Source organism: Corythoichthys intestinalis, chromosome 12 (genome assembly GCF_030265065.1).
Source record: "Corythoichthys intestinalis isolate RoL2023-P3 chromosome 12, ASM3026506v1, whole genome shotgun sequence".
In the NCBI taxonomy this organism is placed as follows: domain Eukaryota; kingdom Metazoa; phylum Chordata; class Actinopteri; order Syngnathiformes; family Syngnathidae; genus Corythoichthys; species Corythoichthys intestinalis.
In genome coordinates this window covers 45,770,047-45,793,782 of record NC_080406.1, presented here as the reverse complement: position 1 = coordinate 45,793,782, position 23,736 = coordinate 45,770,047, and the positions used below count along the sequence as shown (strand labels likewise).

Below are 23,736 nucleotides of genomic sequence, written 5' to 3'. Positions count from 1 at the left end.
GTCTAGCATAAGCTATATTTTTAAGTTTTTGTTTGAACTAACACATTCGTCATTTAGTTTGTAGGTATATTTAGCTGTTCTTTGTGGGAATATGTGTTTGAACCATATTTGTTAAGATCATTGTTAAAAAAAAAAAAAAAAAAAAAAAGCATTTTATAACATTTAAGCTCGCAGACTTTTGCTATGTAAGTTAGCCAATTGTTTTTTGTTGTACTTAGATACTCATTTATTTATTTATTCATTTTCCGTTTGAGGCTCAGCTCAGGTATTTAAATTTTTTATGTTCCTTATCCGATTACTCGATTATTCGAACTAACTAGTTCATCGATTAATCGACTACTAAAATAATCGACAGCTGCAGCCCTACTTTTGTCCACAAGCACAGTCAGATTCAACAAAAAAATGAAACCTTTTACCTCGATTATGATTCATGCGTAATTATCTGAAAAATGTCTGCAAATGCCATTTTTTAAATGAATAATGTAGAAAATAAATCAATACATTTTAAATAAATGCAAGTCATCAGCCAATCAAACATGCGTTTGGGGCGGGGGGGGGGGGGGGGGGGGGATGGACCAGCACATTCAGCGAGTGAAAAGGGGTTAATGCAAGTCGGAACATAATAAAAATAATTCACTAATTAATAACTAATTAAATTAACCAAATCAATAATGATAGGGTCAGTTTTATCCTTACAACATATGGGAAAACAATCTAAATTACCTATATAACTGAACTTATTATATAATGCAAGGTAGCTTAAAAGTTGATGGAGACAATTTGAGCATCTTGAAAAGTTGGTAATGTTGTCCCTACCATCCCGATCCAAACCCTTGTGTAGAGGGTTAATGACTTATCATTCAAACATGGATTTTACCACTTACTTCACAAGGATGTCTTGGTTTGGCGATGTCACAGCATGAATTAGCGTTTCAACAAATTTGTGCCAATTTAAACCAGTATCGCAATGAATGTTCAGCGTGTCGATGTCCAGGGAGCCTAAAGAGAAAGTTACACATATTTAAGCCAAAATATACAGCAAAAATGGTGAAACTATAATCTTGCTTAATCACTGCTCCAGAGATTTTGTCACGGGAAAGGAAAGAAACTCACAGTTTGCTGGCTGAGTTGTGACACCAGCTCTGTAAGTCAAGACCCAGTAAGCTATGTGGAAATAGTTTTTCATCTCAGGCCACAGATGACTTGCCTCTGCAGTTTCCCCCAAATTTACCATGAAAACAAAAACACTACAGAGAACAAAAGAAAGAAACAAACAAAAAATAAGGGTTTTCATTTAATATGTATCAAGTCTTACCCAGCCGGTATATGCATGTTCTCCCAACCTTTGTCGAAGAGTCTCAGTAATATGTTCGAAACTGTTTTCCGTTGACCCGTTTATCCAAACATCTGCCTCCAGCTCTGAAGACAACCTGTACACAAGATCTCCGAACTCCATGGATTTGCTCAACAACTTATGCCACGCGGAGAGAATCATCGGAAGAGTTGCATTTATGTTTTCTCCTCCTTCATTAAGAGCCATGTATAGCTCTTCTCCCTTTGAAAATAAGAATAAAAATACATATACACTGTATTTTTTCCACTATTTTTTGTTGAAATTAAAAAAAAATCACAAAATGTTAAAAGTAGTACTTTTTCAATCAAAGGCATCCAGTCTGCCAGTAAGATATCCTCAAGTGTTGTGGCGTTTTCGCAGATAATGGATTCCCACACCTCGAATTTGATGGTTTCAGTTGGCAACAGCCACTGGAAGGGGCCCAGAGCATCCTCACATGTAACATGTGATGTCAAGCTCTGTTGAAGCAAAACCATGATAATTGTTGATGTTCCGATAACAAAACAATTCTGATTACCTTGTTATATCCTGCCAAAACATTTGGGCATACCTTTATTATAACTTTGAAGGTGCTGTCTAGAATTTTGCCAATCCATATGCTTGCTTCAGTTTCGTTTGTAAGCAAGGTCGTAAAAAGGTTTTCGAGTCGATTTGAATCCTTCAAGATACTGTCCATCATGTCTGCAAATACAAAAATATAATACCAGGAAAGGTTTAGAGTCAGACTACATTATATTGTGATTTTAGGTTACACGACAACACATTCAATAATAATTCCATCCCTTGGACCACACCCATTTATTTTCAATGTCTTTTGTACTGTATAATAACTCAGTAGGGGATGTTTTCTTTGTAAGTTGCTCTTCACTAAGAAATCAGTGAGCTGTCCCCAGAGAGAGGGTGTGACCATGTTCTATTAAACACTACCAATCCTTTACGAAAGAGAACAATAGGGTCAAGCTAGGCGACAGAGAGTTACAGAAATGTATGCCTTTCTGTACCAAAAATGTAAAATATTAAATTAAATTAAAAAAGGGTATAAGTAAATTGCTAGAAAAAATTTCAAGTAAACAATTTTTCCCACTGTAGTGTTTTACCTAAAACAATGTCAATCGAAAGAGTTGCCGTTTCCATTGAGTGAAAACCAACGCTGAGAATGCGCTGAACGATCATGCCCACTTCCGGATCAATTTCGCTCAATTCCAGGAGCACTTGACCGACTGTCAAAAACCTGCCAAGCATAAAGCATCCTGAATATCCATAACTTTCCATAAAGTGCTAGACTGATTGTGTGCGTAAACTGGTATGTACAGAAAGGATTATACGTACAGCTCCTCCTCAATGTTTTGTGGTTGTGTATCGACATCACGCCGATTTCTCACGGCGTTAGAGCCTTCAATACCACCAGGGGATACTCCTTCTAAGAGACTGTGAAACAGTTCTTGGGCAAATGAAACATCATGGGGAGCCACATGCTTACTCCAAGCTAGTAGTGCCTTAGAGCAAAAGCAGAAAAAACATAGTTGTGCTGTAAATCATTGAAATTATGATTTATCATATTTATTTTTACTACAAAAAATGTTTTGTCATATACTTGTGTGCTTTACATTTTTTACATTTTACATTTTTAATTTTAAAAGAAAGCGGCAACAGCTAATTTTTGCACATTTACCAAAAATTATTGAACATTTTAAAATCCAGAGTTCGTTAATTTATACGAATAAACGTCCACCTGAGAAACTTCCACTTTAATGTTCGCATCATGAAGTCGTGTTTGAGCATTATTTTTAAGCGGCTCCATCAAAATCACTAAAAAAATGGATTTAAAAAACTATGCCCCAAAGTTGACTGTTATTGAGAAGATTCTACCCAATCAGCTGCTAAATGTTATATCTTTTTCCATAAGTGATCAAACTCTGTGTCAGAAATACATGTACATACACTCTTCAAAGGTAATTTTGCTGCATGGCCTCTTTTACCAATTTCTAAGATTTTAAAAATGTCAATTATTATTATTATCATAATTATTATTAGATATACACCGATATATCGGTGATATATCGGGCCGATATTTGGACATTTGACGTATATCGGTATCTGCCTTTTTTTTTTTAATCCGACTGGTCGATATGAAAAAGTCCAATTAAAACGAGGGATAGTGACTAGGGATCGTTTCATTTGTCAGAGGATCGGAATTAGGTGAAAAGAATCGGGTTTTTAATTTTTAAAAAATATACGTATGTTTTTCTGCTTCATGCTCGTACAGCCTCACTCTCCCTCCTGCTGCTTTTCTTGGTCAGCAGTGCACTGCGAGTTTTGCTTGTTAAAGCTAAGGATAGGCGTTTAAGCTTTGATCTTGCCAGAGAAGCTTGGCAGCGGTATCTTCAAAGATGACAAATATCTCAATCATCCTTTAGCTTGTTAAACACTAGTGTGCTGTGTCAACTCATTGTGTGTGTGTGCGCAGCTGCTCTCAGCAGTGAGCGGATTTGACTGGACTCACTCAATGAAGCGTTTGATAAAGAAAAGCATTTTTCTACGTTATTCTTGTTTTAAAATAATTCGCATTATGAAGGCGGCCCGATGGGACAGTAAAATGTTTAAAAAATTTTTTTTTTTTTTAGATGACATTTTTTTTCCAGAGAGCTATTTATTTAACCTATTATTCACACCCATTTTTACACTTTTACTGCAAATGAATATCGGCTCCAAAAATCAGTTATCGGCCCCTCTAACTACTAATAATCTGTATCAGTCCTGAAAAACTTATATCGTTGATCTCTAATTATTATGTCCTCTCTGTTGTATGCATTTAAAAGTCCAGTTCTGAACTTCTAACTTGTATTATCAATATCATTAATTGTCACATGGCAGCTCTAAAATCTAATCAATCTCATTGAGAAAATGCTGGTACAACTTGGGAATTGCAGCCACTTGTTATTGCCATTGTCAACAACTTCTGTGAAGCTGAAGGTTGAGCACACTTTGAACCAACTGTCGTAAAGTTTTACTTGAGAATGCAAATGTGAAAGAGAGTGACAAATTTAGTCAACAATAATGCGTTTAACATATTTGGATGACATTATTCCAATAATTGTAGCCTACCTGCTGGGCCACCTTGTTGGGACTGATTTTGTCTAGAAGCACAGTCACTGTACCAGTGTAGCATAAGGTTGTAAGCCACAATGGGTTACTACTGCTGTCACAAATGTAGGATTGTAGAAAATGTCTGTCCAAGGTCAAAAGCATGGCCTGAGGAAAAGAAAACTGTCAGACTGGATGCATGTTACACAGTTGGAGTTAAACTATTACGCTAGGACACAGCAAATCTTGAATCAATATCTGAATCTGTAGACAGTATGACAAAATTTGATTGGGGGGGGATGCAATAATATTTAAAACAGCTGTGACTATTAAATTATTGTCAGTGCCACTTTACATTTTAAATTGATTATGTTAACATAAAAAAATACAATACCACTTGATTACGTTTCTAAACATATGTAAGGTGGAGCGCATTATAAAGTCTGATCACAGCCTGATTAGATAATCTGGTTGCACTAATACAAACCAATGACAGTGCTTACATAACTTTCTTGCTGGTTTTAATTGAGAAAAATATCTAAATAAAAATGAATATAAACACAGATGAGCTCACTAGGTTTTAATTCAAACTAAAATCTATTGCCAGAAAAAGCAATCAGTACATGATTTTACCAAAGCTGGTAAACATAATATGGCTTCATACCTGAGGAAGTGGTATCTGGACAGTTTGTAAAACCTGTTCGACTATTTCACTAAACGAGTCATTGTCCAAGTTCACAATGTCTCCCAGGGAGATGGTCACATCTAAGCAGAAAATCATTGGTTGTTATACATAAACTATATCGTATGTAACCCTAATACTACAGTTGAATTACAGGTGGTGGTGCTTAGTTACCGTTGCCAGGCCAATTTTGAAAATAATGAAGAATGTTGATGCCTCCAACTATTATTGGATGCAGGTCAGAGATTGGCTCAGCAGTTTCGGTGAAATTTTTCTGGATGATATGCATAATGCTACGAACATGAGGAAGTAAAACGATTGTTATATAAGTGTAATCACGATGCAATTATAATAATAATAATGCAAACTTTTAGCTTTGGCTTTACATTATTTTATTACTAGAAGCTCCTCACCTCAGCATGTTGGCGAGAAGACCTGCTGCAGTGTCCAATATGTGGTCAAATGATCCTTCAGCAACAAGCTCGGGAATATCGAGAAGGTTCTCCCACAATGAGTTCTGGTTTTGTATCTCTTGAAACACCAGTATAGCAGCCCCAATGGCCTTTGCCAACTCAGCTGGTTCTGTTAGCAGTTCCTCTTTCACGATCTGGGAATTGTTTGGTTTTTTAAATTGAGAAAATGTTTGCCATGGTTCACATGGCAACTGATTCATATATTCAATGACACAAATGTGTACAAACCTGATTGAGTGTCTGAAGAAAAACCTCAAATACAGTATTATTAGAGCTACAAAAGTTGATCACTGCGTTGCTGATTGTGTTGGGTGAGGTTGTGTTCATCGCCACCAGAGTTATGGTACAGATGGGCTGCTTCATCAGATTCATTGCTTCCATTAATTTGTGTAAGTCCCCCTAGGAGGGAAAATTTCACATTTACAGTTAGACATAAAAAAAAAAAAAGCCAAAATTCTTGTAAGTAATGTGATGGGTTATTAAACTGAAAGACATTTCCTAGTTTCGACATTGAATTACATTCCAACAATACCTACCGGCTCATTAACAAAGGTTGTGTTCTTTGTGTGGATGACAGAGGCATTACTGTTCTTTACTAGGTGAGCCGCACCTGTAAAAAAACAACCCAAATTACTAACTATGACTTCGATGATACTCTTCTATGTAGAAAATACAGGTAAACCTTAATTTTGCCAAAGGAAAGTAGAATGGTCTCGAGAGAACTTACCCAGTATTTTTTCCAAAATGAAGCTTGGGTCATCAATGGAATCGTTTGGAAATGCTGAAGTAGAAAATTCAGCACCTTCCATCAATTTTTCAAAAAGACTTTTTGACAACGATGTTGACCTGCCAAAAGAACAACATAAAGCAACCATGACTTAACTATTAAAAACTTTGTCTTCCATATTGAAAAATCGAGTATGTACTGAACGAATATATTGTAATTTATATTTATATGTATTCTACGTATATGATTCAATTTATTCACATAATTCCATATTTGTTCATTTCATATAATCACACATATTCATTCATTGCTATTATATTCATGTGTTTATCGCTTCTATTTGCTAGGTATCTGCAACCTGTGACTGTTTTTCTTTGTAAAAGGTGAGAATGGGGGGACTTCCTCCCAAGCAAGTTCATTGTAACCGATAAAGTTGTTTTTCCAGTCATGGCACACAGATGACTGAGAAATTTCCACTCCAGTCAATTTCCAGTTTTTCATGCCAGGCTTAAGCCTGCACCAACCTGCCGATTTGCATAACCATTATAGAAAGTCTGAGGTTGGGACCAAATTTTCTTGACGGCCAGAGGTGGGTAGAGTAGCCAAAAATTATACTCAAGTAAGAGTAGCGTTACTTCAAATTAATATTACTCAAGTAACAATAAGTTCTACAAAAAATGTACTCAAGTACAAGTAAAAAAGTATCCAGTGAAAAGAATACTGAAGTAATGAGTAACATTGTGAATAACTGCTTATTTATTTATTTATTTTAAACAATTTTTTTTTTTTCTCTCTTTCCACACAATCTATATGAACTCCTGTTATAATAATACTGTACAATAACCCATTATTACATAACCACAATAAGCCAAAGAAATATTTAAAAAAAATAAAAACATTGAATTCCGGAGGGGAAAAAAAAAAAAACATAAATGAAGCATTATTCATTCAAAGAGCATGCATGCCCACTAGTAGAGAAAATACTAGCAGTTCCTAGTTTGAATAGTGACTGGTTCCTTCATAGTTACGATTAGGAAATTAAAAGGATCATTTCTCCATTTTCCCGTGGTTAATCGGTGCCAAATAAAAACTAGAAGAGACGTTTAACTCTGTTCTTTCAAATCATGCTGAGGGCAGCGCTCTATGTCAAATACTTCGTTTTTTATGGCACTTTAAATACGACACACAATTGAACAGACTGGCGTGTAATAGAACGGCAAGCTTGCGTCTGTTTGTTGGAATGGAGTCGTGATTATTGTTGCGACGTCTCATTGGTGAAATTAGTAGCACTACTCTTGGCATTGCTTGCAAAAAAAAAAAAAAAAAAAATCTAATATGTAGAATAAAGAGAAAAAATGTAACGACTCTTGTGTAGCCCAAAATAGCGGTGTAAGAGTAGCGTTTTTTCTTAACAAATCTACTCAAGTAAAAGTAAAAAGTATGGCTTAGTAAAACTACTCTTAGAAGTACATTTTTCTCAAAAAGTTACTCAAGTAAATGTAACGGAGTACAAGTAACGCGTTACTACCCACCTCTGTCGACCGCATCATGGTGCACTCGAAAACTGAGGTCCAGTCTTGCTTTGAATTGTTTATTTATGACTCAACATATTTAGCTTAGGTGTGTATTGCTTTCTTTTTGCTCCTGAATTGTGTTCATTTAAGAGCATAAAAAAGAAAAGAAAAAAAATTGACTCTAGCTACTGTATCTTTGCCATGACCTTTTTCGTCTTCAGTACATATAATCCATATTAAAGTAACATCTTAACGAAAGCCAACAAAATAGGTAGACACTTGAAATCTTTATGGCAGCGACTGATTGTTCGTGTGCAGTGTGTATAAATTAATATGTGTTACCTCTGACTATCGGTGGATCTTTTACTAAACTTTGATGGGTTCAACAGCCGTGATGTGTTATAACATTTGCTATCTGTGTTGCACAATACAGTCTGCAAAAAAGGAAAGAAGCCGGTGCTGGGCAAGTTTCGAGGTTCCACATAGCCTAGGGGAAAAAACAGACCATAGAAATCATTCAATATAGGTCAAACAAACCCCTTTAACTCTTGATAGGGCAAGTGACCATTTTTGTTCATTACAAATAAAAATAACAGCATAACGACCTGGCATCCACAAATGTAGACATCACATTTTTAGTCCATGATATGAACATTTTGTATTCAAATGTGGCTTAGATGATAAAAAAGTTACATAACATTAAAAAGCAGTTTTTTTTGTTTGTTTGTTTGTTTGTTTATTTCATTTATTTCACTGCAAAAGAGGTCAGAAAAGGCATTCGTTTCTTCATAACCGATTAGTCACATTAAAAGATTTGTCGATTTAACACAGATTTGCCACTTAAGTGATATGATGAGATGGAAAAGAGTGATTTTTAGAAATTTTGGAGTATGAGGGAATGGAGTGCCCACTCTCCCAAATATGGTATATGAAATATAATTTGGCTGCTTAAGCAGAGGTCTGAGAGTGCTCCTCTAGTTTTATATACAGTATATCGATTTTACAACAGGGATAAAGTTTTATTTAAAGTAATTCTGTACCCTTAACGATTATTTCAAGTTTATGGGTGTATGAAGGGGCCCAAGATGAAAACAAGTTTGAGCCAACAAATCTAGCAGCCAAAATCTTGTTTTTGAATTATACAGTCCATTGCATTTTTACCATCACAAACCATTCCCATTCACATAACTAGACCAACAAAACAAGCAGCCAAAAACTTGTTTTTGGTATAAACAGTCCTGTGTCCTTTAAAGTTCTTCCATGTCTGAACTTTTCTAAGTTGTTGCTTGCTAAAATAAAGGCATTATGACTAACTAATCAAAAATGGAGAGAGAAGTATTTTAAAGGTTGTGTTAAACCATCTTAATTGGGGTGGAAATTAATGCCCATTTATAAAATATCCGAACAAATGCTCAACCATTATTGAAGGAAAGTCCAGTGTTTCCGAATGAATAGAGCTAGAAGATTAAATTACTGTACATACATATCCCTGTGTCCTTCGAGTCAAACAAAGACTTTCACAAGAGTATTGTGGCTATGAGTGATCCAGGTCGGAGGGCTCATTCTTAAAAGCTCCAAGCCATTGGAAAATGTTACTAATAAATGGAGTCAATACAAGCAATGATATGACAGTAAATTTGGTTTCCAGGAAAATCATTCCACAGAGTTTGAAACTGTCTTTTCATAGAAAAGATCAAATGAATGTTAGACAACAAACCTTGCGTTGGAGCAATATTTCTTTATCTGAGAAAAGCATTTCACCCAAATTAACCCATTTTCATTTTTCACTGGATTCAATTCAGGGGATAAAATGCTTTTTAGAATTCAGGAGACAGTGTGTCTCCATTAACAGTGTCAAATCAACATTTCTAGATGTCCCTGTTGGCCTGTCTCAGGGATCAGTAAATTGCCCACTGTTATTTTCTTTTTATATTAATGGCCTGCCAAATTCATGTGTAAATGTAGAATTTCAAATGTATGCTGATGATGGCGTCATCTTCACTAGTACAAGAAATACTCAAAACGCAGCTTCTGCTCTCAAATTAGCTCTGGTTCCTATAAATGATTGGCTCTACAAATCTTGCTTTCTACTAAACACAGCAAAACCTGTTTGTATGATGTTTACCAGGAAACCTTTGCACATCAAACATTCAGGTGTTTTTTGGGAAGGCAGGAAATACAAATTGTCTCTGAATTCAAGTGCCTTGGAGTGACACTTGATTCCACACTGTCTTTTAAAAGCCATATTAAAAAAAAAAAAAGAAATTCAACCTAAACAATTTTAAACAAAAAAGATCTTTCATAACACTTGGGGCTGCTAGAATGTTTCTACACTCAATGATTTTTATCACACATTGAATATTGCATTACATGTTGGCAACTGGCATGTTCCAGAGATAGAGTCTGGCGACCGTTCCGCAGATCAAATTTCCAGGACGGAGCAAGCCACAGCAAACAGACAGCGGAGTGGACCGATCAACGACCGGCGGACGTGACGTTGGTAAAGCGACAAGAAACTCTACCGCGAGGAAATAAACATACGAGGAGAGCGGGGAACGAAGAAGTCTATTCAACATGGTTAGCGACTCAATGTGTTTTTGGTCATTTAAAACTGAATTAACCGTGGATTGGAACATATTCTCGTCTCTCCCGTTCGCCATCTGTGTTGTTGTGGAGACGACTTCCGACGCGCAAGAGTGACATTGCTCGTTAAGAACACCTCACGCAAATAAACGAATCTGATCGCACGGTTACCTTTGTTCGGGCTCGAGACGTAGGAGGGTCGCGTCTCGCGTCAAATAATTAACTCTGCTGTTCTTTTTGAGAGCGACGTGTTGAACCGCTTCTAGGACGCGTCTAAAACGTGGGCCACGCTGCGACTGGTGTGCACTGGCTGATTGACATTAACGGCCGCGTTTCACTGAGTTGACGCGGCGGCAACGTTGTCGCGCCATATACGTGCCTGGTGTATTACCGGGGTTAAAGCTGGAACAGTTTACCACTCGCCATCAGGAAGTCTACCACAATAGGAACCTTCACAACTCTGCTCAAGCAGTGGTTGAAAGTAAACCAGTCCTGCGACTTTTAAGTTCTTAGTGACCTACTGTGTTGTGCTGTTTTATTGTAACCTCTAGTTCTTTTCTTCTGTTTTTGTGTCTTTCTGTTCCGTTACGTGACTAGGGACAGCAGATGTAAATGAGCATTTGCTATAATCCAGCATATTTACATTTTTTGGATGTGTCTAATAGATGTTGATCATCGTGCACTGTCCCTGAATAATTAATTAGGGCCCGAGCACTAAGCGTGCGAAGGCCCTATTGTTTTGCAAAGGATTATTATTATTATTATTATTATTATTATTATTATTATTATTATTATTATTATTATTCTTTTTTCAGGGCAAATGAAAATGGCCAATTTGGAGGCCTGAACATGCACGAAAAGTCACCAAAATTTGCACAAACGTGCGGCTTTGCGTAAATTTCGATAATCTTGTGTCGTTTTGAAAAAATGTCAAAAAATGGCTCAGTGGCGCCCCCTTGACCCTTAAAATTTTCAAAAAGGCCTCTCCTCTCAGGTTTTCAACGTAGAGCAATGAAATTTGGGGAGTAGATACCTTATGCCTAACTGTTCAAAAAAGCCTCTTGCACCCATATTCCAAATCCAACAGGAAATCGGATATTTTGGATCAAATGTGAAATTTTTATCGGTTCACAGTTTGAGTTTACATTTGGAGGCCTGAACATGCACGAAAACTCACCAAAATTTGCACATACATGCAACTTTGCGTAAATTTTGATAATCTACAAAAAAATTTAACAAAATGGCTCAGTGGCGCCCCCTTGAAATTTTCAAAAAGGCCTTTCCTATTAGGTTTTTTCAACGTAGAACGATGAAATTTGGCGAGTCGATACATTGTGCAAAACTGCTCCAAAAAGTCTCTTGCACCCATATTCCAAACCCAACTGGAAGCCAGAAATTTTGGATCAAATGTGAAATTTTATCGATTTACATTTGAGACCTTGTCGCTGAAGAAAATAGTTGGATCGTCTTCAAAATTGGTCAGACTATTCAGGAGACATATGAGATCTTAAGTTTTCAAAATGGTGAGTTTTCACTCAAAGGTCTGACCTGGGCGTGGTCCCAAAGTTGGCCATTTTTGGGCAAAATACCAAATTCAGAAAATGATTAAAAACTCCGTGATACAACGTTCAATCTTTTTCATTTCTAGCATGTATATGAGATATCCCAGCCTGAACACGACTGCATTGAAATATTACCCATTAGGCCTGGCGCCCCCTAGTGGGAACAGGAAATGGCCTTCTTTACGAGACAGGCTCCTCCTCCAAGGGAAAAAAATCTATTGACCTCAAACCTGTTTCAGGGGAGCCTCAAGACATGTGTTCAGGTCCCTGATGAAAAATATTGAGGTTTCGTTGAAGCGGAGAGGTCCAAACTGGAAGTGAAAATGACCGTCAACAATTTGTCTCGCCAAAAATTTTGAACAGTCATAACTCGGCAGATATGCAACATATCTGCGCCAAACTTTCCGTGTTTGTTGAGAGTCATACCCTGAAGGTTCTTGTAGGGGTCATTTGCATCAACTCTACAGTGCCAACTAGTGGCGACAGAAAGAAGTTTTAAAAAAGGCCTTTCCTATTGGGTTTTTTCAACATAGAGCAAGGAAATTTGGGGAGTAGATACCTTATGCAAAACTGCTCCAAAAAGTCTCTTGCACCCATATTCCAAATCCAACAGGAAATCGGGTATTTTGGGTCGAATGTGAAATTTTCATGGGTTCACAGTAAGAGTTTACATTTGGAGGCTTGAATATGCATAAAAACTCACCAAAATTTGCACATACATGCGGCTTTGGATAACGTTCGATAATCTTGCAACGTTACGAAACAATTTAACAAAATGGCTCAGTGGCGCCCCCTTGAAATTTTCAAAAAGGCCTCTCCATTTAGGTTTTTCTAACATAGAGTGATGAAATTTGGAGAGTCAAAACTTTGTGCAAAACTGCTCCAAAAAGTCTCTTGCACACACATTCCAAATCCTACAGGAAATCGGGTATTTTGGATTGAATGTGAACTTTTTATCGATTTACAGTGTGCACATTTTACACCTTGGCACCTAGGGAATTAGTTTGATCATTCTCAAAATTGGTGAGACTGTTCATGAGGCATATGAAATCTTAAGTTATAAAAATGGTGTGTTTTCATTCACGGGCCTGACCTGGGCGGGGCGCCAAATTCTTCCATTTTTTCGCCAAAACACCGAATTTGGAAAATGACTGATAACTCCCTCATACAACGTTCAATCTATTTTAAATCTGGCATGTGTGTGAGGTATACCAGCCTGAGCAGGACTGGATTGAAAATTTACCATTTGTGCCTGGCGCCTCCTAGTGGGAACAGGAAATGCCCTTTTTTACGGGACACACTCCTCCTCTAAAGGGAAAAAATCAATCTACTTCAAACCTGCATAAGGGAAACCTTAAGACCTGTCTTCAGGTGCCTGATGAAAAATATTGAAGTTTCGTTGAAGCGGAGGGGTCCAAACAGGAAAGTGAAAATGACTGTCAACAATTTTTCTCTCCAAAAACTTTGAACAGTCATAACTCGGCAGATATACAAGATATCTGCGCCAAACTTCCCGTGCTTGTTGAGAGTCATACCCTGAAGGGCCTTGTAGGGGTCATTTGCATCAACCCGACAGCGCCAACTAGTGGCGATATAAAGTCACTCGTTTTTCCAAAACATGTCCAGTTCTTTTCATGTTGGTCATTGTAGTTTCAAGACCTATTAAAATACTTTTTTACGGCCCATGTCCACGTGTCTCTGTCTGTTGCCGTGACGACCCTTTGTTCGCCATTTAAAGGAAATATTTTTTTTCAGAGACTCAGGGAGCTTATAGAGCCACAATAGTTGGCACACTTGGTCGAATTGGCCCAGTTAGAAGATTAATTTAGGTTTTGAATAAGGGCTTGGCTGCACAGCTCAGTAGTGGCTCCTTTTTTGTAGTACTCTCTCCAATAGGGGTTTTTATCTCTTGGGTGTGGGAATGTAAAAAGGCGACTTTCGAGCATGTTAGGTTCTAATGAGATGATTAGAGAGGAGGATCTGCCACCACCCTGACCTGCACACAGTCCGAGTTGCGTGACGTCCGAGTTGCGCTAGATTGCGAGGGCCCGTTCAGTCCTGCTTGCAGGCCTAGTTATTATTATTATTCTTCTTTTTTCAGGGCAAATGAAAATGGCCAATTTGGAGGCCTGAACATGCACGAAAAGTCACCAAAATTTGCACATACGTGCGGCTTTGCGTAAATTTCGATAATCTTGTGTCGTTTTGAAAAAATGTCAAAAAATGGCTCAGTGGCGCCCCCTTGACCCTTAAAATTTTCAAAAAGGCCTCTCCTCTCAGGTTTTCAACGTAGAGCAATGAAATTTGGGGAGTAAATACCTTATGCCTAACTGTTCAAAAAAGCCTCTTGCACCCATATTCCAAATCCAACAGGAAATCGGATATTTTGGATCAAATGTGAAATTTTTATCGGTTCACAGTTGGAGTTTACATTTGGAGGCCTGAACATGCACGAAAACTCACCAAAATTTGCACATACATGCAACTTTGCGTAAATTTTGATAATCTACAAAAAAATTTAACAAAATGGCTCAGTGGCGCCCCCTTGAAATTTTCAAAAAGGCCTTTCCTATTTGTTTTTTTCAACGTAGAACGATGAAATTTGGCGAGTCGATACATTGTGCAAAACTGCTCCAAAAAGTCTCTTGCACCCATATTCCAAACCCAACAGGAAGCCGGAAATTTTGGATCAAATGTGAAATTTTATCGATTTACATTTGAGACCTTGTCGCTGAAGAAAATAGTTGGATCGTCTTCAAAATTGGTCAGACTATTCAGGAGACATATGAGATCTTAAGTTTTCAAAATGGTGAGTTTTCACTCAAGGGTCTGACCTGGGCGTGGTCCCAAAGTCGGCCATTTTTGGGCAAAATACCAAATTCAGAAAATGATTAAAAACTCCGTGATACAACGTTCAATCTTTTTCATTTCTAGCATGTATATGAGATATCCCAGCCTGAACACGACTGCATTGAAATATTACCCATTAGGCCTGGCGCCCCCTAGTGGGAACAGGAAATGGCCTTCTTTACGAGACAGGCTGCTCCTCCAAGGGAAAAAAATCTATTGACCTCAAACCTGTTTCAGGGGAGCCTCAAGACATGTGTTCAGGTCCCTGATGAAAAATATTGAGGTTTCGTTGAAGCGGAGAGGTCCAAACTGGAAGTGAAAATGACCGTCAACAATTTGTCTCGCCAAAAATTTTGAACAGTCATAACTCGGCAGATATGCAACATATCTGCGCCAAACTTTCCGTGTTTGTTGAGAGTCATACCCTGAAGGTTCTTGTAGGGGTCATTTGCATCAACTCTACAGTGCCAACTAGTGGCGACAGAAAGAAGTTTTAAAAAAGGCCTTTCCTATTGGGTTTTTTCAACATAGAGCAAGGAAATTTGGGGAGTAGATACCTTATGCAAAACTGCTCCAAAAAGTCTCTTGCACCCATATTCCAAATCCAACAGGAAATCGGGTATTTTGGATCGAATGTGAAATTTTCATGGGTTCACAGTAAGAGTTTACATTTGGAGGCTTGAATATGCATAAAAACTCACCAAAATTTGCACATACATGCGGCTTTGGATAACGTTCGATAATCTTGCAACGTTACGAAACAATTTAACAAAATGGCTCAGTGGCGCCCCCTTGAAATTTTCAAAAAGGCCTCTCCATTTAGGTTTTTCTAACATAGAGTGATGAAATTTGGAGAGTCAAAACTTTGTGCAAAACTGCTCCAAAAAGTCTCTTGCACACACATTCCAAATCCTACAGGAAATCGGGTATTTTGGATTGAATGTGAACTTTTTATCGATTTACAGTGTGCACATTTTACACCTTGGCACCTAGGGAATTAGTTTGATCATTCTCAAAATTGGTGAGACTGTTCATGAGGCATATGAAATCTTAAGTTATAAAAATGGTGTGTTTTCATTCACGGGCCTGACCTGGGCGGGGCGCCAAATTCTTCCATTTTTTCGCCAAAACACCGAATTCGGAAAATGACTGATAACTCCCTCATACAATGTTCAATCTATTTTAAATCTGCCATGTGTGTGAGGTATACCAGCCTGAGCAGGACTGGATAGAAAATTTACCATTTGTGCCTGGCGCCTCCTAGTGGGAACAGGAAATGCCCTTTTTTACGGGACACACTCCTCCTCTAAAGGGAAAAAATCAATCTACCTCAAACCTGCATAAGGGAAACCTTAAGACCTGTCTTCAGGTGCCTGATGACAAAAATTGAAGTTTTGTTGAAGCGGAGGGGTCCAAACAGTAAAGTGAAAATGACTGTCAACAATTTTTCTCTCCAAAAACTTTGAACAGTCATAACTCGGCAGATATACAAGATATCTGCGCCAAACTTCCCGTGCTTGTTGAGAGTCATACCCTGAAGGGCCTTGTAGGGGTCATTTGCATCAACCCTACAGCGCCAACTAGTGGCGATAGAAAGTCACTCGTTTTTCCAAAACATGTCCAGTTCTTTTCATGTTGGTCATTGTAGTTTCAAGACCTATTAAAATACTTTTTTACGGCCCATGTCCACGTGTCTCTGTCTGTTGCCGTGACGACCCTTTGTTCGCCATTTAAAGGAAATTTTTTTTTTCAGAGACTCAGGGAGCTTATAGAGCCACAATAGTTGGCACACTTGGTCGAATTGGCCCAGTTAGAAGATTAATTTTGGTTTTGAATAAGGGCTTGGCTGCACAGCTCAGTAGTGGCTCCTTTTTTGTAGTACTCTCTCCAATAGGGGTTTTTATCTCTTGGGTGTGGGAATGTAAATAGGCGACTTTCGAGCATGTTAGGTTCTAATGAGATGATTAGAGAGGAGGATCTCCCACCACCCTGACCTGCACACAGTCCGAGTTGCGTGACGTCCGAGTTGCGCTAGATTGCGAGGGCCCGTTCAGTCCTGCTTGCAGGCCTAGTTAAATAATGTAATTCTACTGAAAACACAATTTCCTCAATCAATAATTTACATGTTAAGCCTGAACTATTCATGAGAACTATTTTAAGAGGTCACTATATAGAAGTTAACATCGGAAAGAAACACATATCTCTCTCAAGTACCTTTTACCTTTGTTGACTTTTAGCCTGTTGACTTGATGAATAGAAAAGAGAAGAAAGTGGTTCAAAGGTTCCTGTTCTTCTCAAGGTTTTATTGTTGAGGACGCTTCCTTTTATTTACGCTCATTGTGAGAAGGTAATTGCCCGCGCCAAATTGTAATCCTACTAACAACTTCATGATAACACAAAAATGTCACATTCTAATTGCATTCTTCTGATAATATGTTAATATATCAATGTTAGGAAATAAGATAATCGTGTGGTTGACAGGAAAACTGGATTTATTGTCATTGTCTTGTTAATTTGAAAAGGAAGATCTCTAAAAATTGACATTTTAATTACATTTTGGTTAGGTGGCTTTAATAAAACCACGTTGAAGAAAAAAATAACATTATAATTAAAGTAATTGTTTCATTGTATTCAGTGCCAGAACAATATTAATTTTTGTCCAATATTAAAATGATGAAAATCAGTCTGGACTTGGCAGGCTAGACCAGTGTATACAGTTTCAATTACATTGCAAAATACTTCATTTTTGTTTTGTGTACCCTGCTCTGTTATTTTATTGTATATTTCGTTTGCACAATGCATCTGAGAGATTACGTGTCAAGAATAGTGAAGACATATATATGAAAGTAAAGAAAATGAAAGAAACTGAATAGATCTTCATACTTACATGAGTTCTGAAGCTTCGGTGGGTAATATTGGCGGGTCACAGCAACAATGATGAAGATGATCAAAGGCCAAACGATCAGAGTCAGCGACCATACCTATAACAGCAAAATTTTGTTCCAAAACTTGCAATCAATTTCTAACGTTAACATTTTTAAGATGGGTGTGTTACACTTACTGGATTTCTGATTACATTCAGCCCATTTTTCCAAAGAAGCAGCTTGACTTGCTGGAAAAAGCCCATCTTTGGGACGAGGCTTTAATGGAGACATTGTATAAAAAGTTAGAGTGTATTCGTGAATGTATTTCAACATAACTTGTGAACTTTAAGAGTTTTAACCCTGTACTGTATGTGACAGAACATGTCATGTACTAGGCTAATTTTATTTGTATGAGTAAATTTGTAATTGATATCCTGTGAAAACAGGAAAAACATATATTCTGCATTAGCCTAACAATGGAGTGTTTTTATCATTTACATTGTTTTCTACATCTATATAGCAAAATGAATCGATGGATAATCGTACATCTTTTCTTTTTTAATTAAAAAAAAAAAAAAACTAGCACTCTTCCCTGACCTTGTCGCTCCTGTTCTACACTCCATCTCTTTGTCCCCCATATCCATCTAACTACCTTCGTTCCTGAGCATTTAGTCATCCTGCTCCCCTGACTCTGGAACTCTGGCATCTCTACCCTCTGATCTTTGTAATTTTACAGTGCTACCTCTACTTACGAAGTTAATGGGTTCTGAAAGTAGTTTCGTAACTTGAAAGTTCTGTAAATAGAGACGCATTTTCTATTTAAATGCCCAAATCCGTTTAAACGCCCCAAAATTTAAATATAACATAAATCTTTTATAATGCATAAAAATGCATCAAGATATGTAACAAATACATGGTATAATTAGAATATTGCACAATAAACATAAAATCAGAGTTGTGCATAATGTAAATAAAAAAAACAATAAAGGATAAAGTTAATACACTCATGTAAAGCTGTCGGAACACAAGGTGCGAATGAAGAGGATGCTGGGATACACACATACACATACAGTAGCGGCACCTCTTAGCCAATTGGATGCTAGGCAATAGCCAATGGCAGAGCAGCTATACTTTATGTATGTTACGTATAGTAAACTCTGGAAGCTGTGAGTACCAGCCGTACAGTATTTTTCATTTTTGTATCCTGAAATTTCTTTCGTAACATGAAGCAATATTTTTTTGTTGAGGCGTGTCTTAACCTGAAATTTCTGTATGTAGACGTTCGAAAGTAGAGCTACCACTGCACTTCTTTTTCACTTTTCAAAACCAGCCTCAAAACATGTCTTGATTCTCTGTTATTTTGTGTTATGATTTCTTTCTATTTTGATCTACTCTGACTTAGCTATTAATCTGATATTGTTTACTTTGTTTGTGTCTCTTGTAGACAGTATTCAATTGTAAAGTGTCCTTGAGTGTCGTGAAAGTCGCTTTGAAATAAAATGTATTATTGTTATTATCATAAATATCATTTTTTGCTAGGTATTAATAGCTTTCCTTCATAGACTGTTGTCATACAGTTCATCTGGATGACAAAGTAAGAATTTCAGTTAACAGAGGATCATTTTCCCGTACTTTTCAAATGATAATAATCACTTTGAATTGAATTTAATAAATAATTTGTGTAACTAAAATTACATCTGGGCAATAAATATAAATAAATGCATTGTCGAAACCATTTAATACTATCAGGATTTTCCTGTAAGGCCAGGTTGTTTAGGATTTAGCATTTCAAATAATATATCTTTCTTCAACTAACTATGCCTGCAACGTATCATGACATGTAGAACAATTGCCCACTCTCCAACTAGATGGCGTGAGGTGGAATTAAAATCCACCTGTTCCCATTCAAACAATAGAATAATAGCTTTGAGTTCAACTCAACAGGTTTTCAAACTAAGAACATTGATATAATGGTGGAGTTAGTTCAGCTTTAGAGAGAAAAATGAGATTTAAAGTTCACATGATAATATTTAAAGTTAACAGAGGGTGATATAATGTCATTACCAGGTTCTGGAAAGAAAATCATCATGATGAGATTTCTAAACAACAGCTGGAAATTGAACCCTAATTAACATTAAGTTAAACGGTATCGAGTTGGATGAGATGAACAATTAAAATTACTTTTTTTTTTTCTGTGAACTTTGATGATAAGTTTCTGTTGTCGCCAGGAATAAGATGACTCATGTGGACGTCGTCAATGAAAAACGTTTTTTAAAACAAAACAAAACAAAAAAAACTGCTTCAGCAATTTTTAAAGTCAAGGCGTGAATCACAAATTGCCCATTGATTTATTATAAAAATTACGCAAAGCAAACCAACAAATCTCGTTACTCTGATTAATAGGTGATGTCATATGTTAGCTCAATGAAACCTAATTATTCTAATACAGTAGATAGTATATTTTTGTTTTATTAAAAATATCCCTCCAAAAAAGTGCTTAAGTTGGCTCATAAAACATTTAGGGAAGTAAGAAACCTAAACATGCTTCTTTAAGCTGTCATGTCAACAATACAATGTCACTAATTGTTGATGTTGTTAATTACAGTAACAACAATCATTTTCAGTGATAATAATTATCGTTAACAATGACAATGAGGCTGATCAATTGTATTATATTTTCATCAACGTAGAAGTTCTATTCTGTTCTATTTTATTTAAACTCTGGTTGATCACACAACAATGATATAATTTTGTTTCTGATTTTGTTTCTCTAACACTCACCTGTTAGTTTGTTCCCCCAATGAGCTTTTTTCTTCAGCCTCTTCTTGCTAGAGAAAAGAATACGGCGCTAATGGTGACCTCACCGCCAACAATCTCTTTATTTGTTCAGTTAAACCACGTAACACTTTAAAAGAGCTGAGGCTAAATTTGGAGAAAGATAAAAAAACAATTTGATTCCGCCTCCTCACCTCCCACTGACGTGACTGCGTGCAGGTGAGGAGAGCAGAGAGCTGAAACAGCTCTCACCTGTACACGTGACTCACTCTCGTCTCTTGCTTTGGGAGTGAAGAGTGGACCAATCACGAGCTGCATTAACCTTTCAGGGTCAGTGGTCACACTTAAGACCATGTGAAGCACTGGGCAATAGACTATTCTGAGTCATTAAAAAAAAAAAAACTTAATTAATTTAATTAATTCTTATTGTTGTTGTTGTTTTTTTTTAAATAATCATCTAGCCTATTCTGTTTCTCATAGGCAATATAAATCCAATTCAACTAAACTGTGTGGACTGGCCAGTAGCAGGAAGTCAGCACCCCCTGGTGTTTGGGAGAAAAAAAAGTGTTTTTTAAGGTTTGTTGTTGTTAAGAAAAAAAACCTTATTGAAACAATAAAGTAAGCTATACAACTTTGGGGATTAAATATATACTAGTATATATGGCGGAAAACACAGACAAGGCTAAATAAAAGCAGTTTCTGCTCTTGCACCCCTCTTTAAAACAAACTGCTGTATTTTAAGCCAAAAGAACTGCTATGTTTGATATAACAAAATGTCTAAATACTGCCATAGCAGTTTCATGGTGCATTAAGCCCCCGAACTATTTTTAATTTGTCCGTTTTACAGTGGAGACCCCCGTTTACAGACACCGCACAACCACTTTTGTTTCAACCCAGCCATAAAAAGAAGGTAAGTAATTATTTTTATTATTCGAAATGTCTATCATTTTTAGCTTGGAATCATTCATTGATGTCTAATATTTAGTTGGGGGGGGGGGGACGACTTTATAAAATTATTTACTCGCATATTTTATATTTATACTTTTAAACAAATTACGTCACAATGAAAAAAATAGTATCTATAAATAGTTCACGGATATCTACCTCATAACTATCGCTTAATTGTATTTTTTTTTGTTACTGTCGCATTTTCTCCGATATTTTAGATGAGAAATAATTGATCCAAACAAAGAACATTTTGAGAGAAAAAAAAACAAAAAACGTTTAAAAGTATAAATATTTGAAAAAGAAAATCTCCATCACTACTTGATGTCTGTGATTTCTGCATCGCGACCCTTGTTATATTACTGTATTTCAGTATAAAATCCCCAAAAAGTCCAGCTGTGCCCATTCACAGCTGTGTCTTGACACTCAATGAGACATGCTACATGGAGTTTTTGGACCGAAACAAAGTAAGTATGCGAGAATATCTCGTTAAAATCATGGTGTCTTTAATTATGCTCTCTCATGCTCTCACCTCGAGTTAGTGTTTATGGGTTTCTTTTTTTTTTTCAAATGTCCTCCTTTTCAAAAATGTTTTTCCCCCAGAAAATTGAGATTTTAAGCTTTCCAATGATGTATCACTCAAGCATATCGGACAATTTTGAAATTTCAAGTCACCTGAGTGTTTTCCGCCATATGTTGAATAGTTTTTTTTTTTTTTTTTGTTAAAATGGTCACGACCTGACACCTTGCTTGCTACCGGGTCACGTTAAATAAAGCGAAAAGTTGAGTGTTGACAGAGGACGCGTTAACATGATGCAAAAACGAACGAGCAAGTTTTCTTTCTTTACAAAAACAGCAAAAAATTTTAAGATTCAATTTGAGCTTGAAAATTAAGATGATGGTGATGATAGTACTAGCTACCTTTGGTGTTTTCAAATAGGTAAGACATGCTTGCATTGTAGCCATATTATTGTTTATTGTTGCTGTTGAGCTGCCGCCTTCCAGAGTGCTGTTGGATATTTGTGCGCAATTTATTTTAGTGTTGTTAAAAGTGGGTGTAAAACTGAGGTTTACGGGACCTTTAAGTTTTCAAATGTGCTCATGTGTCATTGCCCCATCTACTGTAGCTGCAATGATGTGCGTTATAGTACACGGCCACTTTTATTTCCAAAACAAAAACTCAAACACACACTTTAGGTGAAATAGAACACGGTCTCTGTAGTAGCTTAGTTTACGCACTTTGAATAAACTATCCAGCATGCGTGTGTATTGCCATTGTGCACACATTGTATGGAGAAAACGCACAAAGGTGACAAATTTGCACCGAAACGGCTGTTTTTGGATGGGAAACACTAAAAAAAGATTCCCAGCACCCCCTGCTGTGAGTGAATTCCAGTCCCTTGGGACCGGCTGTGAATACTCATGTATCAGTGACATTGACTGAGCTGTCAATGGCAGCCAATGAATTAACTGAGAGACCTGTAAGGTTAATATATATATATATATATATATATATATAAATGTATATAAATATGCATTAATACACATTAATTTGTCCCTTCCCAACATAATGGAGTTGACGACGAGAGCGGTCAATGGCAGCCAATGAGTTAAATCAGTGCTTTGTAGGGTTAAAGAAAAAAAAATATATAATTCATACATGGAACGGTTAAGTAACACATAGTTCTTTTCTATAGGTTTGTTACTTTTTTATGTGTACCGTACACAAATTAATGCAAATGTCTGACATTTATGAAGACCCAATCAATTAGAACAAATCAGTAAAAATAGAAATCCAGCAACTTCATCATCAAATAATGGTCAGAATTAGGGAGGCAGACAGAACAAAAAACTGAAATTTTGCATTGCTGAAATGACATTAAAAACTAAATATGGACTGTACAAGCTGTTGAGGTAGATGGCTGTGCATGACTGAGTGGTAATTCATAACCTACATGAGGGCTGTAGATATATTTTAATTCATTCGCTGCCATTTACAATAATAAACATCAAAAACATTTCAACTGGAGTGGCTGGCAATGAATGATCATGTTTCACCACCACTGACTGCGACAGACGTCCAATCCAATTACCTGAGAGGGGCAACGGCCATTCCTCCAAGTCAAAATGGATTCGATGTAATTCGCTGTCAATGGCAACCAACGAGTTAATTGTCAGCTGTTACCAACCAATTACAACAACGGTGTTAAATGTCGTTGAAATCGATACCCTCCCACTTAAACATATATTAGCAAAATCCTTGAAGACCCCTTATAATATCTTTACAAGGGGCACATTCCCTATACAAACAGCAATGATTTAC

The 23,736-nt window shown here is 36.9% G+C and overlaps 1 protein-coding gene across 2 annotated transcripts in view; it reads right to left on the bottom strand.

Annotated features, from left to right (window-relative positions):
- Positions 1–20,691, bottom strand: part of LOC130927417 (glucosylceramide transporter ABCA12-like) — a 105,085-nt gene extending 84,394 nt beyond the window's left edge. For both annotated transcript variants that reach the window (XM_057853228.1, XM_057853229.1), the window contains exons 1-18: positions 20,475–20,691; positions 17,891–17,969; positions 17,717–17,810; positions 8,177–8,321; positions 6,321–6,439; positions 6,130–6,203; positions 5,822–5,992; positions 5,534–5,727; positions 5,295–5,413; positions 5,103–5,203; positions 4,460–4,606; positions 2,684–2,850; positions 2,452–2,585; positions 1,905–2,035; positions 1,651–1,812; positions 1,344–1,555; positions 1,114–1,247; positions 885–999 (exon numbers count right to left, since the gene is read on the bottom strand). In XM_057853228.1, coding sequence (XP_057709211.1) covers positions 885–999; positions 1,114–1,247; positions 1,344–1,555; positions 1,651–1,812; positions 1,905–2,035; positions 2,452–2,585; positions 2,684–2,850; positions 4,460–4,606; positions 5,103–5,203; positions 5,295–5,413; positions 5,534–5,727; positions 5,822–5,992; positions 6,130–6,203; positions 6,321–6,439; positions 8,177–8,321; positions 17,717–17,810; positions 17,891–17,956 — 2,285 coding nt within the window. In that variant the 5' untranslated portion in view covers positions 17,957–17,969; positions 20,475–20,691. The remainder of the gene's footprint in view (positions 1–884; positions 1,000–1,113; positions 1,248–1,343; positions 1,556–1,650; positions 1,813–1,904; positions 2,036–2,451; positions 2,586–2,683; positions 2,851–4,459; positions 4,607–5,102; positions 5,204–5,294; positions 5,414–5,533; positions 5,728–5,821; positions 5,993–6,129; positions 6,204–6,320; positions 6,440–8,176; positions 8,322–17,716; positions 17,811–17,890; positions 17,970–20,474) is intronic.
- Between the last annotated feature and the right edge of the window lie 3,045 nt (positions 20,692–23,736).